General features: G+C 40.2%; 1 protein-coding gene across 1 annotated transcript in view; it reads left to right on the top strand.

Annotated features, from left to right (window-relative positions):
• LOC120534622 (zinc finger protein 729-like) overlaps positions 1–21648 on the top strand; it is a 109077-nt gene extending 87429 nt beyond the window's left edge. The window contains exons 8-9 of the mRNA XM_039762211.1: positions 16333–16733; positions 20081–21648. Of these exons, the coding sequence (XP_039618145.1) occupies positions 16333–16733; positions 20081–21036 (1357 nt within the window). The 3' untranslated portion in view covers positions 21037–21648. The remainder of the gene's footprint in view (positions 1–16332; positions 16734–20080) is intronic.
• Positions 21649–23538: the final 1890 nt, after the last annotated feature.

Genomic DNA, 23538 nt, shown 5'->3' with positions numbered 1-23538 from the left:
ATGCAGACCAGCCAAGTTCGGCGACCCTGAGCTCGAGGTGTTCGATCAGCTGGCATCTCCTGCAGATGCAGCCCTTATGGACGACTGGCTCCCCCAAGCCATCATCTAAAAAGTCCAACATCCATCAGGACCTGCATTGCACTGACCTTACTGTTAAAGTTTGATTTAGAATTAGTAAAACTGCCTTAACTTTTTCATTTCTTTTTCTATTTTTTAATTAAAATGAAATGGTTTAACTTAAATGGTAAAACTAAAAGAAAATAGATTATAGAACTGTTAGAGCTATTTTACAGCTTCTGTCGCCCTCTCAACTGCTTGCTGTTTGTCCTTCTATGAGGTTAACTTTACTTTTCTCTGTCTGGTTTTCTAACTTTGCCCTCCTCTTATGCTTTACATAAAAGCGGTTCACTCGCACTATTTGTATTGCTCCATATTAATAAACCCATACGCCGTCGCCCACTTAACTGAACTTCCTACGGACCACTAAGAACTGTTCAATCTAAAATAAATAAATAAATAAATAGATAGATAAATAAATAAATAAAACTTGCTTAGTGAATATCTGCTGCTAGTTAATTTCTTACTATCTTATCTGCTCCTGCAGCCCCTTGTGCCCGATCGGCGTCTTAACGCTGGCCGCTTACCTATACGCACCGCCGAGCCTTCCCCTTTACTGCTTTGAAGTCAGCCGGCCTTAGTTTAAACTAAGAAATCGTTGATTCAGTTACTTATTAACTATTGCTACAACACGGTTATTTACTTACAGCTGTCGATATCAGTTACTGCTGCTTTCTGCCCTGCCTCTTCCACGCTAGTTCAAATACAAATACAAGTAGAAGTACACGTACAGGTACAAGTATAACTTTCCCAAGCGCACCTCCAAACACCAGCTATTTTTCCTCATGTGCGGGCGAAAAAAAGCACAAAAAAAATCAATTCATCCAAAAAAAAAAACCTTCTAAAGGAAAAAAAGCTTTAAAAATCCTGCACGGTTCCTTAGCATTAACTAAAAAATGTATTTTTCAATTAAGTCTCTGTTATGGTGTATAAAATCTGCATTTTATTCTGTATTATATTTTGCTCAAACCCAACAAGATGAATCCAGATGTAGGAGGCATTATAATAAAAGACATATCCTCTTTTGAATACCTCATTGATATAACAGTTAAAGCCTGAGGAAGAAAGCCTCAGGCTATTGATTACTTTACGATTGAACATCTGGGACATCAAGGGGGTTTACAGCCCAAGAAAGGAAGCATGACCTGATATTTCAGGTTCTTTATTACTTTACGGATGGACATCTGGGACATCAAGGGGATTTACAACCTGAGAAAGGAAGAACTGATGCAATCTCAAAGAACTTTATTACCTGGGGAGCAAAATTCATCCATCATATTGACAGCCAGCCAATCAGGTGCATGGAACATTCATGTGCTGTGAAACCACGGTATGGAACTTTTATCATAAATATGCCTCATTTTAAGCAACGTCAGAAGCAGAAGAGAAGAGAAACACTGACGACGGAAGAGCCACGTCAGAGAATACAACAAAGACACGTGTAACCAGTTTTCATCCGATCGTCAGCTAACAGCATTCTCATGAACATCGTTTGCTAAATCAACCGCCGCCTGGGACTTTCATCCTTGACATCACTGATTCCTTTCAGTAAGCTTTTTAAAGACTATTTTATCCAGACTTTACTATCGAACTTATTTTCTATTACTTATTATTTACTTTTTAAATAAAAAGTAACTTGTTTTCATCTTTCTATACTTTGTCTTAATATCTAGAGTGATTGAAGTAATAAGGTAGATTTCTAAGAGCACCTGAAGCAGCTAGAGATTTTGCCATTTAGCTCTACGCTGCGGGGTTTTAAGGCTGAGAGCGAGGGCGCCGCTCGAAAGTTAGGGACAATGCGAGAAGAAGGTGTTCTTGGCTAATAAATGGCCTATAGTCAAGAATACTGAGTCTTTGTATGTTTTAATATTTTCTTGGAGACCAAAAGTAATATTTAGGTCTGTGGTCTATTTAAAACATCGCATGTTGTCCGTGCCGATAGTAAATAAGTCTCTTGATGTGCTGAGAGAGTGACAAGTTGTGTTATACCTAAAGCATTTGTGTGGTTCTTTTACTTTTAAGTGCTAAAAGTTAGCCAACTGTGTGTGTGTCATTCATAGGGCACTGTTGTGGTTAGGGTCTGAGTGTATATGTATCTGTGTATACGTGTGTGTTATTATTTAGGATGCGGAGTAGACCAATCCAATAACGAACTTGAAAAGGGTTACTTAAAAATAGTCGATAATACATTTTGGCTGCGAGCAGGGTATTTGGAGTGATCATGTCACGCACCCCGTTTGTATGGAAATTTTCTAATCTAAATGTCAAGGAAGGATCGTCTTCAGGCGGCGACAATGCTGTAATTGCAGGCTGGCATTCAGCCGGCAGATGGCAGCCTGTAGCGGCGGCATTTTCTAAGTTTTCTAGTCCAGTAATGTGGCCCGCTGTAGTAGGAACCGTCTCCGGAAAATATTGCAGAGGCAATAGCTAGTTTAAAATTAGCTGATAAAAAGGAAAGCGTACAAAAAGCTACAGGTTTGGTAGGTTGGATGCTTTTAACTGCTTTAGAAACTTTAGAGGCAGAGATAGAAGAATTGAGGAGGGTTTTAAATAGGATTGAATTAGAGCATTCATGGACACGTGAATGTCTTAAAACAACATCAGAAACAAGTGATGCATGGCAAAAGAAATGCGAGAGTTTGGCATGTAGAGTAATAACAGCTAAAAGAAAGACAACACAGAAAAAGAAACCAAGCAATATTCCTACAGCTAAAGTACGTGCTCTTGTTGCAGGAACTTGGGATCCTGCAACATGGGATGGGAATATTGAGGATACTGATGACGATTGGATAGAGGAATGGGAGCAAGAGGAAAAAGAATTAAGCACAGTTGAGGAACAGAATAGTTTTTCCCCAGTACATAATTCCATGTGTAATCAAGAACGAAAGAAAGTACGCCCAGTTATAGAAGAAAGAATACAACAGACTAGAGGGGGACATGCAAAAGCCTCACGTACTGTGCGAGATTTTACACAGGGTGAACTCCTAGATATAGGCAGACAGTATAGACAGAAACCGGGAGCGCATACTAACATGGCTCCTCAGAGTATGGGATGAAGGAGGAGAATCTGTGCAGTTAAGACAAAGAGAAGTGGGGCATCTTGGGGCTCTTACTACAAATCCTAAACTACGTAATGTGCTTAGAGGAATGGCTTCTGAAGACATGAGACCTCTCACAGACTGGCTTGCTAGTGGAATACGTGTGGCATGGCAAGATCGTAGTGATCTACCTTTAGAGGATAGGTCTTGGAAAGATATTAGGGAAGCTACACAGCTTGTTAGGGAAATGGGAATTCAGGCAGCTTTATATGAGTTAATTGCAGATATTTCAGAACCTTTTGAAGGACCAGATATGCAGCAGATGACTCCTGGGATGAAGAATAGATTAATCAAACAAGCACCCCCTTTTCTAAAGGGTGTATTGATTACTAGTCTTGGGGGAGAACAGATAGTGTCAGTCTGGGAAGTGGTATCATTACTAGGTCAGATAGAGGAGTATGAGTATGGAAGTAGTAGTAGTAGTACTAAAATCAGAGAGCTGAAAAAGAAAGTGGGTCCCTGGAGACCTGAAAGAAAACAAATGTGGTATGATTTAATAAATGCAGGGATATCTAGACAGGAGATACATGGTTTGCCTACTTTAAAACTTTATGAGATGTGGGGTAAGATTTTGAAGAAAGGTGAACAACAGGAAGAAAAGCCCAGTGCTCCACCTTTAGAAGTAGAACAAAAGCAGTGGCCAGTAAAGGAAGGTTTAGATAATAAAACAAAGGAGAAACGGTTGCCAGTTCTGGGCAAGGGATGGAAAACCCCTGAGCCTAGAGATTGAAGGGAAGGCGGGTCCCCTGCAGCAGAGGTAAGGGCAGTAATGGTGGGGGATCGACGCCCATATACACCTCTGACAATTTTCTGGAGAAAGGGACAAGTACAGCGTGTTTTAGCTTTAATTGATACAGGAGCAGAAGTAACTTTGATTCATGGTAACCCAGATAATTTTGAAGGCGAATGTGTAACTGTTACAGGTTATGGAGGTAGTGAAATTCTGGCCAAAATAGTTCAGTTGAGGCTTGCAATTGGAAATAGTACTCCCTTTAAAGCTCCTGTGTTGATCAGTGCTGTAGAGGAATATATTTTAGGGATAGACATTTTACGAGGGCAAACTATAAAGACTGAGTGGGGAATTTTAGTTTTGGAATTAGGTCTTTAAAAATTAGTCCTGTAAAACAGATAGTGAGGGGGGAAGCTAAATGGTCCCCTTTGGTTATACCTACTCCTGATTTCCCAGTTAATTGTAGACAGTACAGACTGCCAGGAGGCCATAAAGAAATTGGAGAAACAATTCAGGAACTACTTAAAGTGGGTATTATACGGCCAGCCATAAGCCCATTTAACTCTCCAGTGTGGCCTGTAAAAAAAGGATGGGAGTTGGCATGACAGTGGACTATCGTGCACTAAATGCAAAAGCCCCACCACTTACTGCTGCTGTTCCTGACATTGTCACCATCACAGAACAAATAATGGAAACAGCAGGGGATTGGCATGTTGTTATAGATTTGGCAAATGCTTTTTTCTCCATTCCAATAGCAGCTGAGTCACAAGACCAGTTTGCTTTTACCTGGCAAGATAGACAGTATACTTTTCAGGTCCTACCTCAGGGTTATCTCCATAGTCCGACTCTATGCCATGGTTTAGTAGCTAGGGATTTAGCTAACTGTAAAACACTGGAGAGAATTACGTATTTCCATTATGTAGATGACATCCTACTAACTGGAGACAATGAAGAGAAGCTAGCTGAGGTATTAGATGAACTTATAAAGTACATGCGTAGCAGAGGATGGGCAATAAATGATGATAAAGTGCAGGGACCTGCACGAGAAGTAAAATTTTTAGGTGCAATGTGGCTTGGGCCTGAAAGGAAAATTCCACAAAAAGTGATTGAAAGTATTTTAAAAGTTCCTGTACCTGTAAATAAGGGAGAGGCGCAGTCTTTGTGGGACTGCTGGGGTATTGGCGTAATTTCATTCCTCATTTGGGATTGATACTTAGACCAATACACGATATTGTAAAAAAGAAAGCCATTTTTAAATGGGGAGAAAGTCAGCAAATTGCTTTTGATAAGGCTAAAGAGGCTATTCAAGAGTATCAAGGTTTGGGGCCTGTGCAAGCAGGTGTTCCCTTTGAACTAGAGGCCAGTGAACAAGGAAATGTTGCAACTTGGAGCTTGTGGCAGAAAAGACAGGGAAACGAGTTCCTGTTGGCTTTTGGAGTAGACAAATGACTGGTTCGCAGCAGCGGTACAGCCAGTTAGAAAAGCAGCTTTTAGCAGCTTACTGGGCCCTTCTACATACAGAACGAATAACTAAAGATGCTCAAATAACTTTGAGAACTGGTTTACCCATCCAGGGATGGGTCAGAGATGATACACAGGGGGGTAGGACAGGAGCAGCTCAAAATCAGACTTTGTGTAAATGGAAGTGGTATTTACAGGCTAGAGCTAAATTAGAAGGGAAAGAACCTAGTGCATTGCATGGTGCTATGGCTGGCACGGTTCAGTTTGAAGATCCGGTTGATCTTCCCCAGATACCACCTCTTGAACCATCACCCTTTTGTGAAGCTCCTGCGTTTTCTGATCTGTCTGTTGAACAAAAGCCAATTCATGGTTTACAGATGGGGCAGCTCAGTTACATAAAGGAATAAGAAAGTGGAAAGCAGTGGCTTACCATCCAGTTTCTAACACTCAACATGTAGAAGAAGGGGATGGAAAATCTAGCCAGTGGGCTGAGTTGCGAGCTGTGGCTATGGTGCTTGAAAGACAGACAGAAAGGCCTATTGTAATTTATACTGACAGCTGGGCAGTTTTTCAAGGCCTTGTTACATGGGCACCAAAATGGAGAGAAGATAGGTGGCACATACGTGGGAAGCCTGTTTGGGGTGGTGAAGAGCTGTGGAGTCGCTATGGGAAAATGGACAAAGAGGAGGTGTTCTGATAGGGCATGTAAGTGCACATATAAAAAAAGGAAAAGAGGAACATGAGTTTAATAACAAGGCAGATGCCATTGCCTCAGATATTAGAGCAGTAAGTACAGAGGACAGAGAACTCATGCAAGCATTAGCGGCTTGGGGTCATCAGACCTCAGGGCATTTAGGTATTAAAGCATCAGTAGAATGGTGTAGGAAGAGAAGTGCCCCTGTCACTGAAAATCAAATGAAACAAGCAATTGAACAATGCGAAACATGTGCTAAAGTTAGACAATGGCCATTACAAAAAATATCAGGAGGGTCATTACACGAGGTGAGAAGGCATCGCAGTATGGCAGATTGACTATGTAGGGCCATTAAGATCAGAACAGAACAAAAGATATCTTATGACTGCGGTGGACACGCTACACAGGCATCATGCAGGCGTACCCTGTACAAAAGAGCCACACAAGCTAACACAATTAAATCACTTTCCTGTTTGGTGCAAGTGTATGGTATACCTGACGAAATTCAGTCAGACAACGGTACACATTTTACAGGTCAGGAAGTGCAGAAGTGGGCTAAGGAAAGAGGTATTATGTGGTTGTTCCATATTCCATATCATCCACGTGGAGCAGGGCTAATTGAGCGTATGAATGGTTTGTTAAAACAACAACTTAGAACTCTAACAGAGGTGTCTAACATGAAAGGTTGGTCAAAATATTTACAACAGGCTCTTTTCTGTTTAAATAACCGACCTATAGCTAACAGCACTCCTATTGGGAGATTAACAGGAAGCAATCAGAAAGAGAACTCTTTACTTGTGAAGCTTCAACAAACCAATGTCAATGTTATAGTAGAACAACAGGAAAATAAATTGAAAGTTTTTCAGCTGTAGAATGGAGTCTGGGAGCTAATCTAGGCAAGAAAATTAAACTCGGACTAAGTGGTAATCTTCCAAAAGAAGTAGTTATGAATATACAGTTGTATAATAATCTAACTCTAATAGAGCCGATAGAAACAGGAGAAAGATGGAGTATGTTAATCAGAGCAACTGAAAATGTTAAAATAAATAAAGGAGATTTTATTGCTTCAATCACTTTAGAAAAGACTGATAAAGTAACAGTTATTTTGATACCATATGTATCTACACCTGGTAGAAAGGTCTGGATTAATAGTCCAGGAAAAGCACCCAGAAAAGGGAAATAATAGCAGTGGGTCAAGGAGATACAAGATTGGTTATAATTGATGGACAGAAGCTGCCTTGTTATCTTCCTCTCTACAGACTTGCCCACAGAGCAGACTAACAGTGACCGGAACCAAAAGGAAAAAAGAAGAAGAAGATCGGAAGCAAAAGGAATAAGGAGGTCTATCTGAGGTTACCTCACCTGGAACCTCAGATTTAATGACCAATTATAAGAAGACCATACAAAGATTACAAGAAGAAGAAGCAAAACCAACAATATGGTTTCAAAATCATCACTCGAATAGAACAAGATCGGATTGATGTGCTTGGATGGCTTCTGAAATTCAAACATCCTTAAATCATCATTGGTGGGATTTCTTTGGTAATTGGTCACCTACAGCGAGCAATGTACTAAACAAACTTTCTCATCCAATTGTGATATTAATAGTATGTATGCTAATTCTGCTTCTAATTCAAATTTATTTATGCATCAAACTAAGGAGACTTTGGTTTAAAGTACACAATGCTTATGTGTCCATAAGACCAATAATATGGAGGAAGTAACAATATCCAGTAAATCTGCCCTGTCCCTGGTAGTGTATGACATGGAGTTGTACACGTAAGTGGCATTGGTGGGGAAGAGCGAATGTACCTGTTAAGCCAGCCAGGTGGGGGTTAGATTTACTGAACTACTATGTTCAGCATAAAGACTTGAAACCAGGACCCTCTGCTAAACGGACAAAACTTTATCATTACAATCACAAAGGATTACAAATAAGACAAGTATTCATCTTTGTTAATATGGAAAATTTCAGTATCTTTCATTACTTGATTTAAAAAGGGGGGGGTTCCGCCTTATGGGTGTAATATTTAGTGGTAACCTGCTGGACGGGATGACACTTGATACCCCATATAGGTTGTCCCAATATATTCTAGACGGTATTGGTGGCAGTCGGATCTCTCTACTCATTGAATAAATTAAGTAAAAAAAAAAAAAAAAAACAAAACTTTTGATAAGGCTTAATTTGTGAAGAAGTGCCTTCCTATGATTGTTAGTTTAATCATTTAGATTCTTAAATATTGTTTTTGTATTGAATGTATTTTGTTTTCCTAATACATGTACTGTATTTTAGGGGTCCAGGGGTGGAATGAACAGTTAGAATGGTAAAAAAAAGTTTTGTTTTTTTTTTTTTTATTATTTTATCCTTCTAGTTCTTAGTGAGCCAAATCTGTTTGGGGAATTGAAAGTACCTGACTATAGAAAGTGAATGAAAGAGTAAGGGAAGATAACACCAACTCGGACAGCCAAGGGTTTGAAAGGACCACAATTCATCTTTAGTTTGTCTGACCAAAATAGGGGTGGAGTGTTATGGTGTATAAAATCTGCATTTTATTCTGTATTATATTTTGCTCAAACCCAACAAGATGAATCCAGATGTAGGAGGCATTATAATAAAAGACATATCCTCTTTTGAATACCTCATTGATATAACAGTTAAAGCCTGAGGAAGAAAGCCTCAGGCTATTGATTGACTACGATTGAACATCTGGGACATCAAGGGGGTTTACAGCCCAAGAAAGGAAGCATGACCTGATATTTCAGGTTCTTTATTACTTTACGGATGGACATCTGGGACATCAAGGGGATTTACAACCTGAGAAAGGAAGAACTGATGCAATCTCAAAGAACTTTATTACCTGGGGAGCAAAATTCATCCATCATATTGACAGCCAGCCAATCAGGTGCATGGAACATTCATGTGCTGTGAAACCACGGTATGGAACTTTTATCATAAATATGCCTCATTTTAAGCAACGTCAGAAGCAGAAAGAGAAGAGAAACACTGGCAGACGGAAGAGCCACGTCAGAGAATACAACAAAGACACGTGTAACCAGTTTTCATCCGATCGTCAGCTAACAGCATTCTCATGAACATCGTTTGCTAAATCAACCGCCGCCTGGGACTTTCATCCTTGACATCACTGATTCCTTTCAGTAAGCTTTTAAAGACTATTTTATCCAGACTTTACTATGAACTTATTTTCTATTACTTATTATTTACTTTTAAATAAAAAGTAACTTGTTTTCATCTTTCTATACTTTGTCTTAATATCTAGAGTGATTGAAGTAATAAGGTAGATTTCTAAGAGCACCTGAAGCAGCTAGAGATTTTGCCATTTAGCTCTACGCTCTTGGGGTTTTAAGAGCTGAGGCGAGGCGCCGCTCGAAAAGTTAGGGACAATCGAGAAGAAGGTGTTCTTGGCTAATAAATGGCCTATAGTCAAGAATACTGAGTCTTTGTATGTTTTAATATTTTCTTGGAGACCAAAAGTAATATTTAGGTCTGTGGTCTATTTAAAACATCGCATGTTGTCCGTGCCGATAGTAAATAAGTCTCTTGATGTGCTGAGAGAGTGACAAGTTGTGTTATACCTAAAGCATTTGTGTGGTTCTTTTACTTTTAAGTGCTAAAAGTTAGCCAACTGTGTGTGTGTCATTCATAGGGCACTGTTGTGGTTAGGGTCTGAGTGTATATGTATCTGTGTATACGTGTGTGTTATTATTTAGGGTGCGGGAGTAGACCAATCCAATAACGAACTTGAAAAGGGTTACTTAAAATAGTCGATAATACAGTCTCACACCACACAAAACACGAAAAACTCTCAGCAGCCTTTCTATATTGTATTTTTTATTTCTAGACTGATTAAATTAATAAAGTAAATTTTAGGTCACCTGGTGCAGGGAATATTGCATTTGCTACAACCTGCAGGCTTATTGGACTGAGGAAGGCACCCCAATAGTGGGACAGTGTGGTGTGGAAGTAAGACATTATGAATTGGTTAGTGGCTTATAACCAAAGGGTGTATCAGCCTTCATTGTATTTAGAATATTCTTGAAAACCAAAGAAGCATTTTGGTCTAAATTATATCAAGGGACACTGCATTTTGTTAGTGCCAGCGATATTAAGGTGGAGTGGTGGCTCTGAGGCTAGGGATCTGCAGGTTGCCGGTTCAAATCCCGTAAATGCCAAAAGGGACTCTGCTCTGATGGGCCCTTGAGCAAGGCCCTTAACCTGCAATTGCTGAGCGGTTTTAGTAGTGAGAAAAGTGCTACATAAATACAAAGAATTATAGTAAGTCTCTGTGTGGAGTAAATGTAGGCATATGGTACTTATGTGTATACATGGGATACTATGTGGAATACTAGAGTGACAGTCAGTTAGGCATCACTCAGATGTAGTTGTGTGCATAGGATCTGTGTGTGTGTGTGAGTGGTAAGCGTAAGGTGCAAAACTACACCAATCTAGTAACAAACATGACGGATCATGTCTCACTCATCCCTCAATAACACAATGGGGTACAAAAATACTGTTGACAGAAATTAATATTGACCCAGCAGCTCATCTTTGTTATGGTCTATAACAAGGAAGAAGTGCTATATGTTTAAAGAAAATGAGTATTCTTTGGAAACAGATTCTTTGGCAAAATGCTTCCTAAAGACATCTTAAAATACACTCTGCCTGTTTTCATTGAATACAAAAGGTGAGCTATTCCAAATAAATTGAGGACCTACAGTCTCAATTAGAAATTAGAAGTTGAAATATTACATAGATTATGTAGTCAGGAGTCTGAAGCTTGACTGAACATCTTAAGGAAAAGGACTATGAGTTTAAACTGGACTCACCCAGACTCTTCAGAATAATAGTGTGTTACACAAGTGTGCATTGGAGACGGTTTATGGGCTCAAGTATAAGTGTTTCTCAGCTGAGTCAGGGGTTGGTGGTCTCCTCTAATGAGTTCTCCTTTTCTCCCTCTGCAGACCATCAGAACAGCCCAACTCCTAATGTCTTAATTTCCACCTCCCAAGACATTCTAACCTGATGATGTCATTTCCAGTTCAGATCCCTGGGATGATAGTTAATTTAAACCAGAGTCTGTCGTAAATCATCTACACTAAGCTGGTACCAGAGCCCTGCAGTTTCCTCAATTACATGTTGTGTGAGTGCTCAATCTTTCATTAAATGGTTCTAATCAGCATTATTGAGTTTTTGATGCTTTGTGTTATTTGTCAGCTTTGAGAACTAATGTTTTTTTTTACCATGGGAAGTTTCTTGCCTTAGATCCCAGGCTGGAATGATGGGCTTCAACCACCACTGTGACCCTAAAGTCGATTCAGCAGATCGAATACTAATTGAATTGGTAGTGTGGACCACCAGGGGGCATACAGTCGCCCCAACACAAACAGGCCAAGAAGCAAGTCCAGGGCACAGCACACATGTATTTTTCTACGTGGGAAATGCTTTCTCTTGTTTCCCACCTCAGAGCACAGCCACAATAAGCACAGTCCACAGCACTTTATTTTCCTTCTCCCCTCTCTCTCTCTCTCTCTCCCTTTCTTTTTGCCTCCAGTCCTCCTGGCAAGCTTTGTCTTCTCCCACCCGACTCTGGTTCCCAGTGTAGTGTCTGCTGGCTCCTATTATAGGTCACCCAGAGGTGCTCCAGGTGTTTGTTGACCTACATCAATTCTGGGTGTGGCAGAAGTGCTGCAATCAAGGGCTCAGCAGTAGCTGCAGCACCCCATGGCAGCACCCATGGACCCCAACAACAACAACATTTATTTTTATAGAACATTTTCATACAAAAAATGTAGCTCAAAGTGCTTTACATAATGAAGAATAGAAAAATAAAAGGCACAGTAAGAAAAGAAAATAAGTCAACATTAATTAACATAGAATAAGAGTAAGGTCCAATGGCCAGGGAGGACAGAAAAAACAAAACAAAAAAAAAACTCCAGACAGCTGGAGAAAAAAATAAAATCTGCAGGGATTCCAGGCCACAAGACCGCCTAGTCCCCTCTAGGCATTCTACTTCACATAAATGAAACAGTCCTCTGGATTTAGGGTTCTCACGGAAGGACTTGATGATGATGGTCATGTAGACTTCTGCCTTTTAATCCATCCATCATTGTTGGAGCATCATGATGCTTGGAGTAGGTAGTGGTGGCGCAGGCCGCCACCACAAAGAAACCGGAAAAAGAAACAGAAGAGAGAGTAGGGGTTAGTATGGATTTTAGAGCCACCATGAACAGTTGTCCCAGTCATATGCCACAGTAGATAACATTCTTTGTAACACCAAAAATAAATAAGTAAATAATCTGAAATACATTTGAGGCTTGTAGCCATTTTAGCTGGTCTGCTGTGTGATGCTCATATCCTTTGCAAATACTACATATATAAGAAAAGATATGTCTGCCCTTCACTCTGTTCTTTTAAGTACATATAATTGTTATTGGCTTTAATTTACTTTGCAATCATTTTAATCGTCCTTATATGACTGGAGACCACTATGTCCTCATAAATACAGTGTTACAGCACCCCACTTCCCCTGCTTTATTCCAAGACTTCAACATGTGTAGATAGAGGGGTTGGGAGCATACATTGAGAGTGCATTTGCCGCACCCACCACATGACAGACTACTTCACCACACTAAACAGTGTTCTGTTTTTTGTTTTTTATGGTGGCTGAAGTGCCAATCCTGCCACACACCCCGAGTTTTCCCTGTGAGTTGGAGAACCTGCTTACAAGGCTGGATGCAGGTTAGCTTCATACCCAGGATGGAGCATTTGCAGGTTAAGGGCCTTCCTCAGGGGCCCAATGGAGTGAAGTCACTTCTGGCATTTATGGGATTCAAACCAGCAACCTTCCGATTGCCAGCGCAGATCCTTAGCCTCGGAACCACCACTCCACCCCAAAATGTGGAGATGTGAGGCAAAATTTGAAGATTTATTTTGTCAATATACACAAACAGGGATTAAGAGAATACATGATAAAAAAGTAAAATAATAAAAGGATTTAGTAAGATGGATACCAGCTGTTATTTTATTTTTTCTTTTTAATAAAACAGGGCCCTCTCTCCCTCTCGCTCCAAGTGTCATGTCCGATGCAGATGTTGGTGATCACAGACTTCCATCTGTCTCTTTCCCTTGCCATACTGAAAATCTCATTACAACTCCTGTTGTTCCCAAACCATCTCACAGCATTTCCACTCATGGTGTTTTCCTGCCTTCCTCTCATTCTCTTCAAGTTGATTTTACCCAGAAATGCAACTTCAGCTCTAATGAAGTGTCACAGATATTTGAGTTGTTTTTTCTTTGTCTCACTTAGTAAATATCTTTCAATCTGTGCTCTATTTAATACTCCTTCATTTGTTGAAATGGGAGTGAGAGTAGCCAAAAAAGTCCAAAAGGGACTGGTGTTTAACTGCAAGAAATTGTATGGTGTTTACAAATGAGAACGTTGGTCCAGAATGTCATTTGAAAGTAAAATCCATCCATCCATCCATTTTCTAACCCGCTGAATCCGAATAGGGTCACGGGGGTCTGCTGGAGCCAATCCCAGCCAACACAGGGCACAAGGCAGGAACCAATCCTGGGCAGGGTGCCAACCCACCACAGGACACACACAAACACACCCACACACCAAGCACACACTAGGGCCAATTTAGAATCGCCAATCCACCTAACCTGCATGTCTTTGGATTGTGGGAGGAAACCGGAGTGCCCGGAGGAAACCCACGCAGACACGGGGAGAACATGCAAACTCCACGAGGGAGGACCCGGGAAGCGAACCCGGGTCTCCTAACTGCGAGGCAGCAGCGCTACCACTGCGCCACCGTGCCGCCCTCGAAAGTAAAATCTGAAAGTGTCAAACAAGTGCATTACTTTTCTTACTTGGGTGGCACTTTAATACAAGGTGGATGAAGCAATCAGGAAATCAAAAGGAGGATTGCTATGGCAAAAAACACTTTACACAGTTAAAACATATACTTATGAACCAAAGCATAACAATGGAAACAAAGGCGAACATTCTAAGGTGTTATGTTTGATCAATCCTAAAGTATGCTTGTGAAACACAGACTGTGAGCAAAGTAATGGAAGGTAGACTAGAGAGCTCTGAGCTGTAGTTTTATAAAACAATGATAAACATTTTGTGGACAGAAAAAGTAAGAAAAATGAAAGGAGATTACTTTTACTTATTTGGCTGATATTTGTATCAAAGATGACTAACACCATTTTAGATACACTTAACTAAATTTCTTTTGTTTTACCAACTGGCAGTTGAAATGAGTTGCTCATAATCACACAGTCAGTGTCAGTAGTGGATTTAAACACACATCCTCAGTGTTTAAAGTACAAAGGTTTAACCACTAAACCGCACTGGCCGCACAAACCAAAAAAACGAACAAACAAAAAATGGTTTCATCACACAGAGCGCCACGTTACCAAATGTGATAGAAAACAGTACTTTGGTGAACACCAAATCTTTAACTGTGTAAAACTGGGGCTAAATGATCCGTTCTCGTCACTTTTGTTCTTATATTTAAGAATAGGGTGCTGTCACTGGGTTCTGTTTTTATCTGTCTTTGTAGAAGACTTTTATTTTGACACATTCCGAATCTTTTTTTTTTCCCCTTTCGCTCGCTTCAAGCTGCGACTCCAGCAAACAAGGAAGTGTGAGCGGTTAGCACCTGACGTTGGATCTGCAAGCAGGTGAGTACTCGTGCAATCATAGAGAGCTACTGGACTAAACAATATGTTAGCTGCATAAAGAGGCCACCGGCGGTATAGACTCGATTACGACCAGCGAGTAGCACGCGAAACACCGTCTCTGTTTCTGCTGTGTGGAAATTTCTCCACGGGTGTCTGTCCATATTGCCCACGTGTCCGCGCTACTCACTGGTCTTGGACTCTGATCAATTCAGATATATTCAGTGGTGGCACCTGTGTGTCTAAACGCGTTACATTACAAACGGGCGCTTTTTGAAAAGCGTCGGGATACCCGACCGCCGATCCTGAATATAAGATACCAAAGTCCGTTGCTAGTTCGGCTGGTTTAGTTTGCACAGGCGACATTGACATGTGGAGAGCGCATGCTGTCAAACTATGTATTACATGTCAACAGTTGGATACGATATTTTGTCATGTATGTAGTGATTTGTGTCGTTAACTGCCATCGCACAGGGGGCATTTGCACGTTTTGTTTGCTTGTGACCTTTGCCCAACCCAGCGCGGGACCTCTAACCATTTTAGTGGCACACTGCTGGATCTTAAGTACGACATGGAACAAACTCATGTTTTAGAGCGCTTTCATTCTGCGAGTATGTATCCTAGAAAGATTGCCAATCCCTGTCTCTGCTGATTTGCTTTTGTTTTATTGTGCAAACCTCCTGGACGTTTCTCTATACTTACGTCATCAACGTGCGCACTGTCGGGCTACTGTTTATTTTCGTCACCAGGCAACACAACTTCAGTTACACTTTTTTCTTCACAGTATGTAAGTTGATTGTGGAGAACATTTTGATATGGCTGAAAAAAAAATCAAGAGTGCAACATCAACAGATGCCCGTGTTTGGAACTGCCTAGAAAATGGGCTGTATGGCGCATTATGGGATAACCTGGGAAAAAAAGGGATTTTTGTCTTACAGACCATCCTGTTGTTTACTGTTTAAAGTATTGTAAAATAAAAGAATATGCATTAGAAAGAGCAGCGGTGTTTTTAGAAGCTCAACAATATTACTGAAGTTGTAAGAATGAGCCAGATCTGTAATAATACAAAATGTAAATGCATCAGTTTCTATAGTGAAAGAGGAATGGCCGACCGATGAAATATACATTATTATGAATGTGAATTAAATATTACTAACAATATTAATATGTAAAAATTTTCTTTTGAATTACCCAGTCTGATGTTGTAAAGTTCAGCAGTTTACTAGTAAAGCATTATAGAGGTATATTTGTGCAAGTGTTGTGAGCCTGTAGTCAATGCCCTATACAAGCGTTTTTAATTTGATGTAAATGTATTATTTCTTTAGTTCCAAGTTTGCAACATACAGTAAACAGAAAAAAAATGCATATCACATTGACATAACATATTAAGTGCATGTGAAGTGCAGACTTTCCCTGTAGGAGTTAATTTTCTACCATTGTTTTGTGACGACTCTCCATGTACCCTTGTGATTTCAGTCTTTCCTGGTATTTCTATAGAAAAAAAGAGGACGGTGCTATTTTAAATGTATGGAATGGAGATGCACCAGGCTGTCCAGGAGCACTTTAAGAAGGAAGTTAAATGTGAAAAAGAGGACGCCTCAGAGGGTAAGATTAAAGAAAAGGAATGGGAGAATACAACAGCCCTGCTTTTCATGGATACCATAGAGAAAAGAATCCTGAACATCAAAAAAGAGGATGAGAAATGGGAATGTTTCAGCCTTAAAGAAGAGATTGAGCACAAGTATGACACCACTGAAATGTATCAACATGACTTTCCAGGCAGTGTCAAGAAAGAAGACTTTAAATTGGAGCCTTTCTCTCCAGATGGGTTAGGCTACACTCCAAGTGGACCCTGCTTCTTCCAGGATCATTTTCTCCATGTGAAATCGGAACAATTGGAGTCTGACATGAAGAGCACTGAAGAAGGTGGGTGCTAAAACAAATAATCAGTGAAAGGCTTGGGGCTAAAGGGATCCTTCAAAAAAAAGGCTTGCTTTCAGCGGGTAAATGAAGCGAGGTTTTTTGAACCATTCATTTGAGGTGATTTCTGTGTTTTTATTCCTTTGTGGAGTACAGGGTAAGATTAAAGTTTTTTGAGGCCCCAGGCCACAAGCATCTTTGGTGTCTCCCCACTCAGTCTCATAAACAGGTGGTGCATCTCTTATAGTAATTTACATTCAATAGGTGTAGACTGCTGGCTTGATACAAAATCTGAAGACCATGGCTGAGTTCACAGTATATTATCTAAGTGCTACTGAACCTTTTTAAGTTTATTAGAACACTGTAGATGAGAACAGGCCATTCAGCCTAACAAAGCTCGCCAGTCCCATCCACTTATTTCTTCCAAGAAAACATCAAATTGAGTTTTGAAAGTCCCTTAAGTCCTACTGTCTACCACACTACTTGGTAGTTTGTTCCAAGTGTCTGTGGTTCTCTGTGTAAACAAAAACTTCCTAATGTTTGTGCAAAATTTACACTTAAGTTTCATCCCTGTGTTCTTGATGAACTCATTTTAAAATAACAGTCTTGATCCACTGGACTAATTCACTTCATAATTTTAAACACTTCAATCAGGTCTCCTCTGTTCTTCTTTTGCTTAAACTGCAAAGGCTCAGCCTTTTTAATCTTTTTTCATAATTCATCTCCTGTAGCCTAGTCATTCTTCTCTGGACCTTTTCTAGCGCTGCTGTATCCTTTTTGTAGCCTGGAGACCCAAACTGCACACAGTACTCCAGATGAGGCCTCACCAGTGTGTTATAAAGGTTGAGTGGAACATCCTGTGACTTGTACTCCACACATCAGGGCGCTATATAACCTGACATTCTGTTAGCCTTCTTAATGGCTTCTGAACACTGTCTGGAAGTCGATAGCTTAGAGTCCACTATGACTCCTAAATCCTTCTCATAAGGTGTACTCTCGATTTTCAGACCCCCATTCTGTATTCAACCAAACATTTTTACTTATTATGTGTAATACTTTACATTTACTGACATTAAATTTCATCTGCTACAAATCTGCCCAAGTTTGTATGCTGTCCAAGTCCTTCTATAATGATATAACAGATTCCAAATCATCTGCTAATCCACCTATCTTGGTGTCATCTGCTAACTTAACCAGCTTGTTACTTATATTCTTATCTAAATCATTTATATATATTAAAAATAGCAGCGGCCCTAGCACTGACCCCTGTGGAACACCACTCTTAACATCGGCCAGTTCTGATGAGGTTCTTTGCACCATCACCCTCTGTTTGTTGTGTCTGAGCCAATTTTGCACCCATATAAAAACATCACCCTGAACTCCCACTTCTTTTAACTTGATGCCCAGCCTCTCATGTGGCACCTTATCAAATGCTTTCTGAAAGTCCAGATAAATAATATCATAAGCTCCACTTTGATCGTTTGTTGCCTTCTCATAGAATTCCAGCATGTTAGTAAAACACGACCTCCCTCTTCTGAACCCATGCTGACTGTTCAGAATAACTCCTGTCCTTGCCATGTGTTGCTCAATCTTATCCTTAATAATTCCTTCCATTAATTTTCCTGTGATGCATGTTAAGCTCACTGGCCTATAGTTGCTTGGATCTGCCCTGTCACACTTTTTATATAATGGGATGATATTTGCCATTTTCCAGTCCTTCGGAATCTCTCCAGTGCTCAGTGACTTCCTAAAAATATGTGTCAAGGGTTTATATCTGTACTCACTAGCCTCCTTAAGAACACGAGGATAAATATTATCTGGGCCTGGTGATTTGTTTGATTTCAGCTTATTTAATCTGAGCAGCACTTCTCTCTCTACAATTTCCAAATCCCTCAGTACCTCCTTAGTAGTTGCGTTTACCTCTGGCAGGTTGTCCACTTGCTCACTTGTGAACACCTCAGAAAAATGTAAGTTTAGGGCGTTCGCTACTTCATTGTAAAAAAGTTGAAAATTATAGACATAGAACATCTGTCAAAATTATGGGAAGTGCCACAGAGACATTAGTAAAAGGAAAAAAAATGAAAATACAGAAAACTGGGCATCAACAGTTTCCAGCCTTGTTATTTTTATATGTGATTTAAATAACTGAAAAGGCAAAAGTAAACATCTACATTATGCAAACAGAGCATCATTGAATGGTATCATTGAATGTGTGCTTTTGTGTTCAGTTTCTATATGATAGAATTAAAACAGGGAGAAGAATTTAAATTGTAAATTGGTTCATTTTTTATTTCAAGTCAAATACAAGCCGAGGAGTATCTTGAAAGCTGAGCTACAAAGCAAACCATAAGTGGTGAAGAGTTACACCGCTACTACACCTCACCATCTTAAAACTGAACTAGCCAAAGTAAGTCTGCTTAAGTGATCAAGTAGAAAGCTTTCAGTGCCACTCAGACTTTCAGAAATGGCTGCAAGTAGGGATGTCACAAGAACTGATATTTCGGTACCAAGTCAATGCCAAAGTTCTGAACTGGTAGTACTAAACGGGAGTTGGTACTGCGTGAAAATTGCATTTAAAAAATGGCTCATGATGGTGATGACAATAAGAGCACCGCAACATGTCAGAAAGAAAATAGCAGAGGTCAAACCTAGAAATGCTTTGTCTTCGAGGCAGGAGAATGTCTGTGCACAACCTCCTGTAGTCTTTTGTTATTGGCACATTTATCTCATTAAGGAGATAGTTCAAAAACAGATTTCTGCCTGCTTTGAGAACAAAATAACGTGACGGATTGGATGAGGTGTAATTGTTCAGCTTGTTGTGTCAGAATTATGATGATATGAGTCGCTGTTTAATGCTTGTCGCACACCATGTCTTAAAATGAAAACAGGCTTCACACTCATTCTCTAATAGCATCAATCCACAGATGTCCATCCATCCATCCATTTTCTTAACCCACTTCTACAGGGCAGGGATGCAGGGCAGCTGAAGCTTATCCTAACAAGCACCAGACACAAGGCAGGAGCAACATCTGGATAGGACACTTGTCCTTTGCCGTAAAAACCACACACACACAAATGGACCAATTTAGAAACCCCAATTCACTTCACTTATGGGAGGAAACCCACACAGCCACAGGGAGAACATGTAAACCACACACAGGGAGCACCTGAGACATGAACTCTGGTGTCCATATTGTAAGGCAGGCCCAGTCTGTCGCCAACAAAATGAAAACTAGTATCCAGCTTGGAGTGCCATTGTGGAGAGTCACCTCTTGTCAAGTAACCTTCTACAGTTCTCTCCATTACTTACTAAAAAAATATATAAATTTAATTTCGTTTTTGTTTTTCGGCAGATGTACAAAAGAGGAGCATCATCTCCCCATCTTCTTTTGCTCACATGCCAGAAGAGATACTGCCTGATGGAAATATGAAAGAATCAATATCTGGATCAGAAAGTTTGATCCTGGCCTCTTCGCAGAGCACTCCACTAATGATCGTGGGTCCAACAAAGATTGACACCATCAACGCTGATCAGGTGCTTCATGCAAGATTGACAAAACTGCAGGTCTGTCAGAAGAAGAAGAAAAGCTTGAAAGGCAAATCTAATCATAAAGATCATCAGGACAGTTCAGATATTAAAGGCAAATCAACTCCCAAATATCGTCAGGGGAGTTCTAATAGACCAAGGCCATACTGCTGCACTGAATGTGGTAGTCGTTTCACTGAGAGGAAGAATCTTTTGCAACATAGAAAAACTCATACCGGAGAGAAGCCACATTGCTGTTCTGTATGTGGCCAACGATTCTCTCGCAAGAGAAATCTCCAAAGACACACACGGATTCACACCGGGGAGCGGCCATACTGCTGTTCCGAATGTGGTAAACAGTTCATCGACCGACACAGCCTTCAGAGCCACACTAGAATTCACACAGGAGAAAAGCCATATTGCTGTTCTGAATGCGGCAGACGATTCACCGTCAAGAGTACTCTTCGGAGACACAGAAGGACTCACAGCGGTGAGAAGCCATACTGCTGCTCCGAATGTGGCAAACGATTTACTAACAAGAGCTCTCTTCATATACATAACAGACATCATAATGGAGACAGGCCATACTTCTGTGCAGAATGTGGCAAATGTTACACTAACAACAGCGAACTTAAGGTACACACAAGAGTTCATATTGTACAAAAGTCTACGTCCAAAACCATAGCAAAGGTGCCTGATTCTATCACTGGAGAATTGGTAAAAAAGACAAGCTGTCCGTACCAGAGAGATGCTGCTGACCACACTGCAGACAGAATAAAATAAGGAGACTGTAGCCATTTAGGACACATTGATCCCAACAGCTCAATAAAAGGGTAGAAGGCACCACCCGAGGAAAGTACAGAGATTTAGAAAGTTAAGGACTGTTTTCTGGATGCATTGGAGATGAACACGTCTCTCTGGTGCTGGAGACCCCATGTCTGAAGTGATCCAAGATATAAAAATATAAGGCCAAAACGTGAAGACACAAAGGCTGCAGGAGGGTACCACCAAACTCACCACTGAAAGAATAGGCAAGAAAACCTAAGTAGAACCTTACAGGCAAGTTTAATTTAGTGCTAGTAATAAAAAAAAGTGAGATAATTTAAAAGATATTTATTTTAAAATGATTGTGGAATAAGAGACCTTCCAATTTTCTGATAATTTTGAGCCTAAAATATACAGTTTATTGGCACCCTGATAACGATTAGTGCAATGGGTTGCACATAAAATCATATTTTGGTGAATTACCTTCATCTCCCACTTGAAAAAAATTGGAAAAATCTAACCTTTATCCATCTCACTATATCCTGCTGGATATATGGTCTGCTGGAGCCAATCCCAGCCAACACAGGGCGCAAGGCAGGAAACAAGCAGGGTGCCAGCCCACCACAGGGCGCACACACCAAGGACAATTTAGAATCGCCAACGCACTTAACCTGCATGTCTTTGGACTGTGGGAGGAAACTGGAGTACCCAGAGGAAACCCACGCAGACATGGGGGGAACATGCAAACTCCCCGGGAAGTGAACCCATGTCTCCTAACTGTGAGGCAGCAGCGCTACCCACTGCGCCACCGTGCCGCCAATCTAACCTTTAATTGAATTAAATTTATTCTGAAAATAATTAATCCCCCATCCAGAAATATCCATCCATCCATTTTCTAACCCGCTGAATCCGAATACAGGGTCACGGGGGTCTGCTGGAGCCAATCCCAGCTAACACAGGGCACAAGGCAGGAACCAACCCTGGACAGGGTGCCAACCCACCGCGGATCCAGAAATAATTAATTTTTTAACAAAACCACGCTTATTGGCCCACCAAGACATCTTATTAACAAACTGTAACTAAAACACTTTCCCACCTATATCTTACTTTATTAAGATGAACACAGTGTGTTAAAACGTTTAGGAAGTAATCCGTGATTTCCTGTTTCACTGGGGTATAAATATGAGGTGGCACGGAGGTCCAGTTCTCTTATTCATTTTGAGCATGGCAACACACAATTCAATAGAGAAAAAAGTTGGATGACCTTCATAAGTCTGGGAATGGCTGTAAAAAATAACTACTCACATGAAATGATTTGTTATATACAGTAAGGCCAATAATTAGAAAGTTAAAAGCAACTAGAGCTGATACCATCGTGCCAGGAAAAGGACACCCAACACACAGTGGGCAGGATGGCCAGAGAGGTACAAAAATCCCCAATGATCAATATTGGAGAAATGCAGAGAAAACTAACACATTGTGCTCACCAAGTCTCCAAAACTACCATCAGATGCCAACAGATTATTTGGAAGAAATGCCAGAAAAAGGGCCTTTCCTATCATTTAATCACAAATTTAAGCATAAGCAGCTTGTTAAATGCTACTGGAACTTTGATGGGTGTACCATTTTCTATAATCTACTTGTCAGCAAACACTCAAAGTAGGTTTGGCATAAAAAAGAAGGATGGCTATACCGTAAAGAACCTGATCCCTACTGTCAACTATGGTGGGCATTTTGTGATGTTGTAGGGAAGGCCCTGTGAACCTTTTTAGGGTACACAGCAACATGGACTCCATGAAATACTTTAAATTTAAATGTGGTTGCTTCTGCCAACAACCAAAAAGTGGGTCGTCTTTGGATCTTCCAGTAGGACAAGGATCCAAAACGTATAACCAAATCAACACAAAAATGGTAAAAGAAACCCAAATGCAAGCTTCTGTCATGACTGTTTCAGTCCCCAGACCTAAACCTAAACCTAAACCTGTGGTGGTGGGCTGAAGAGGGGAGGGCACAAGAAAGGACTCTGTAAAGAGCACTGGGTTCCGATTCCCTGCCCTGTATTCTCCATATTTATAAGAAGATTCAGTGCTGTTTCATTAACAAAGAGAGATGGTGCAAAGTATGAAATGTGGAGGTGCCAATAATCATCACATGTGTGGTTTTGTTAAAAATAATTATAATAATTATTATTTTCTTGATGAGTGAATTATTTTTTTTCTCAGAATATATTTACTTCAATTAAAGGTCAGATTTCTCTCATTTTTTTCATTGTGAGATTAAAGTAATTCTCCTAAAACTGATTATTTTTTAATTATCTTTGCCAGGGATGCAGATAATTTCCTTTCTATCAATAATCAGAGCTAGACATTTTTATTAAAGCAATCTGTGTGTTTTATGTTGAATTGTTTCCATTGATTGGACAGGAATAAGGACATCAATTGCATGGAATGATTGTGGAGATGTGCAAATGTTAAAACATATTAATACAAATATTAAATGAGGATAACTGGCATCTTTATT

Source organism: Polypterus senegalus, chromosome 8 (assembly GCF_016835505.1).
Source record: "Polypterus senegalus isolate Bchr_013 chromosome 8, ASM1683550v1, whole genome shotgun sequence".
Classification (NCBI taxonomy): domain Eukaryota; kingdom Metazoa; phylum Chordata; class Cladistia; order Polypteriformes; family Polypteridae; genus Polypterus; species Polypterus senegalus.
This window is presented reverse-complemented; position numbering and strand designations above follow the sequence as displayed.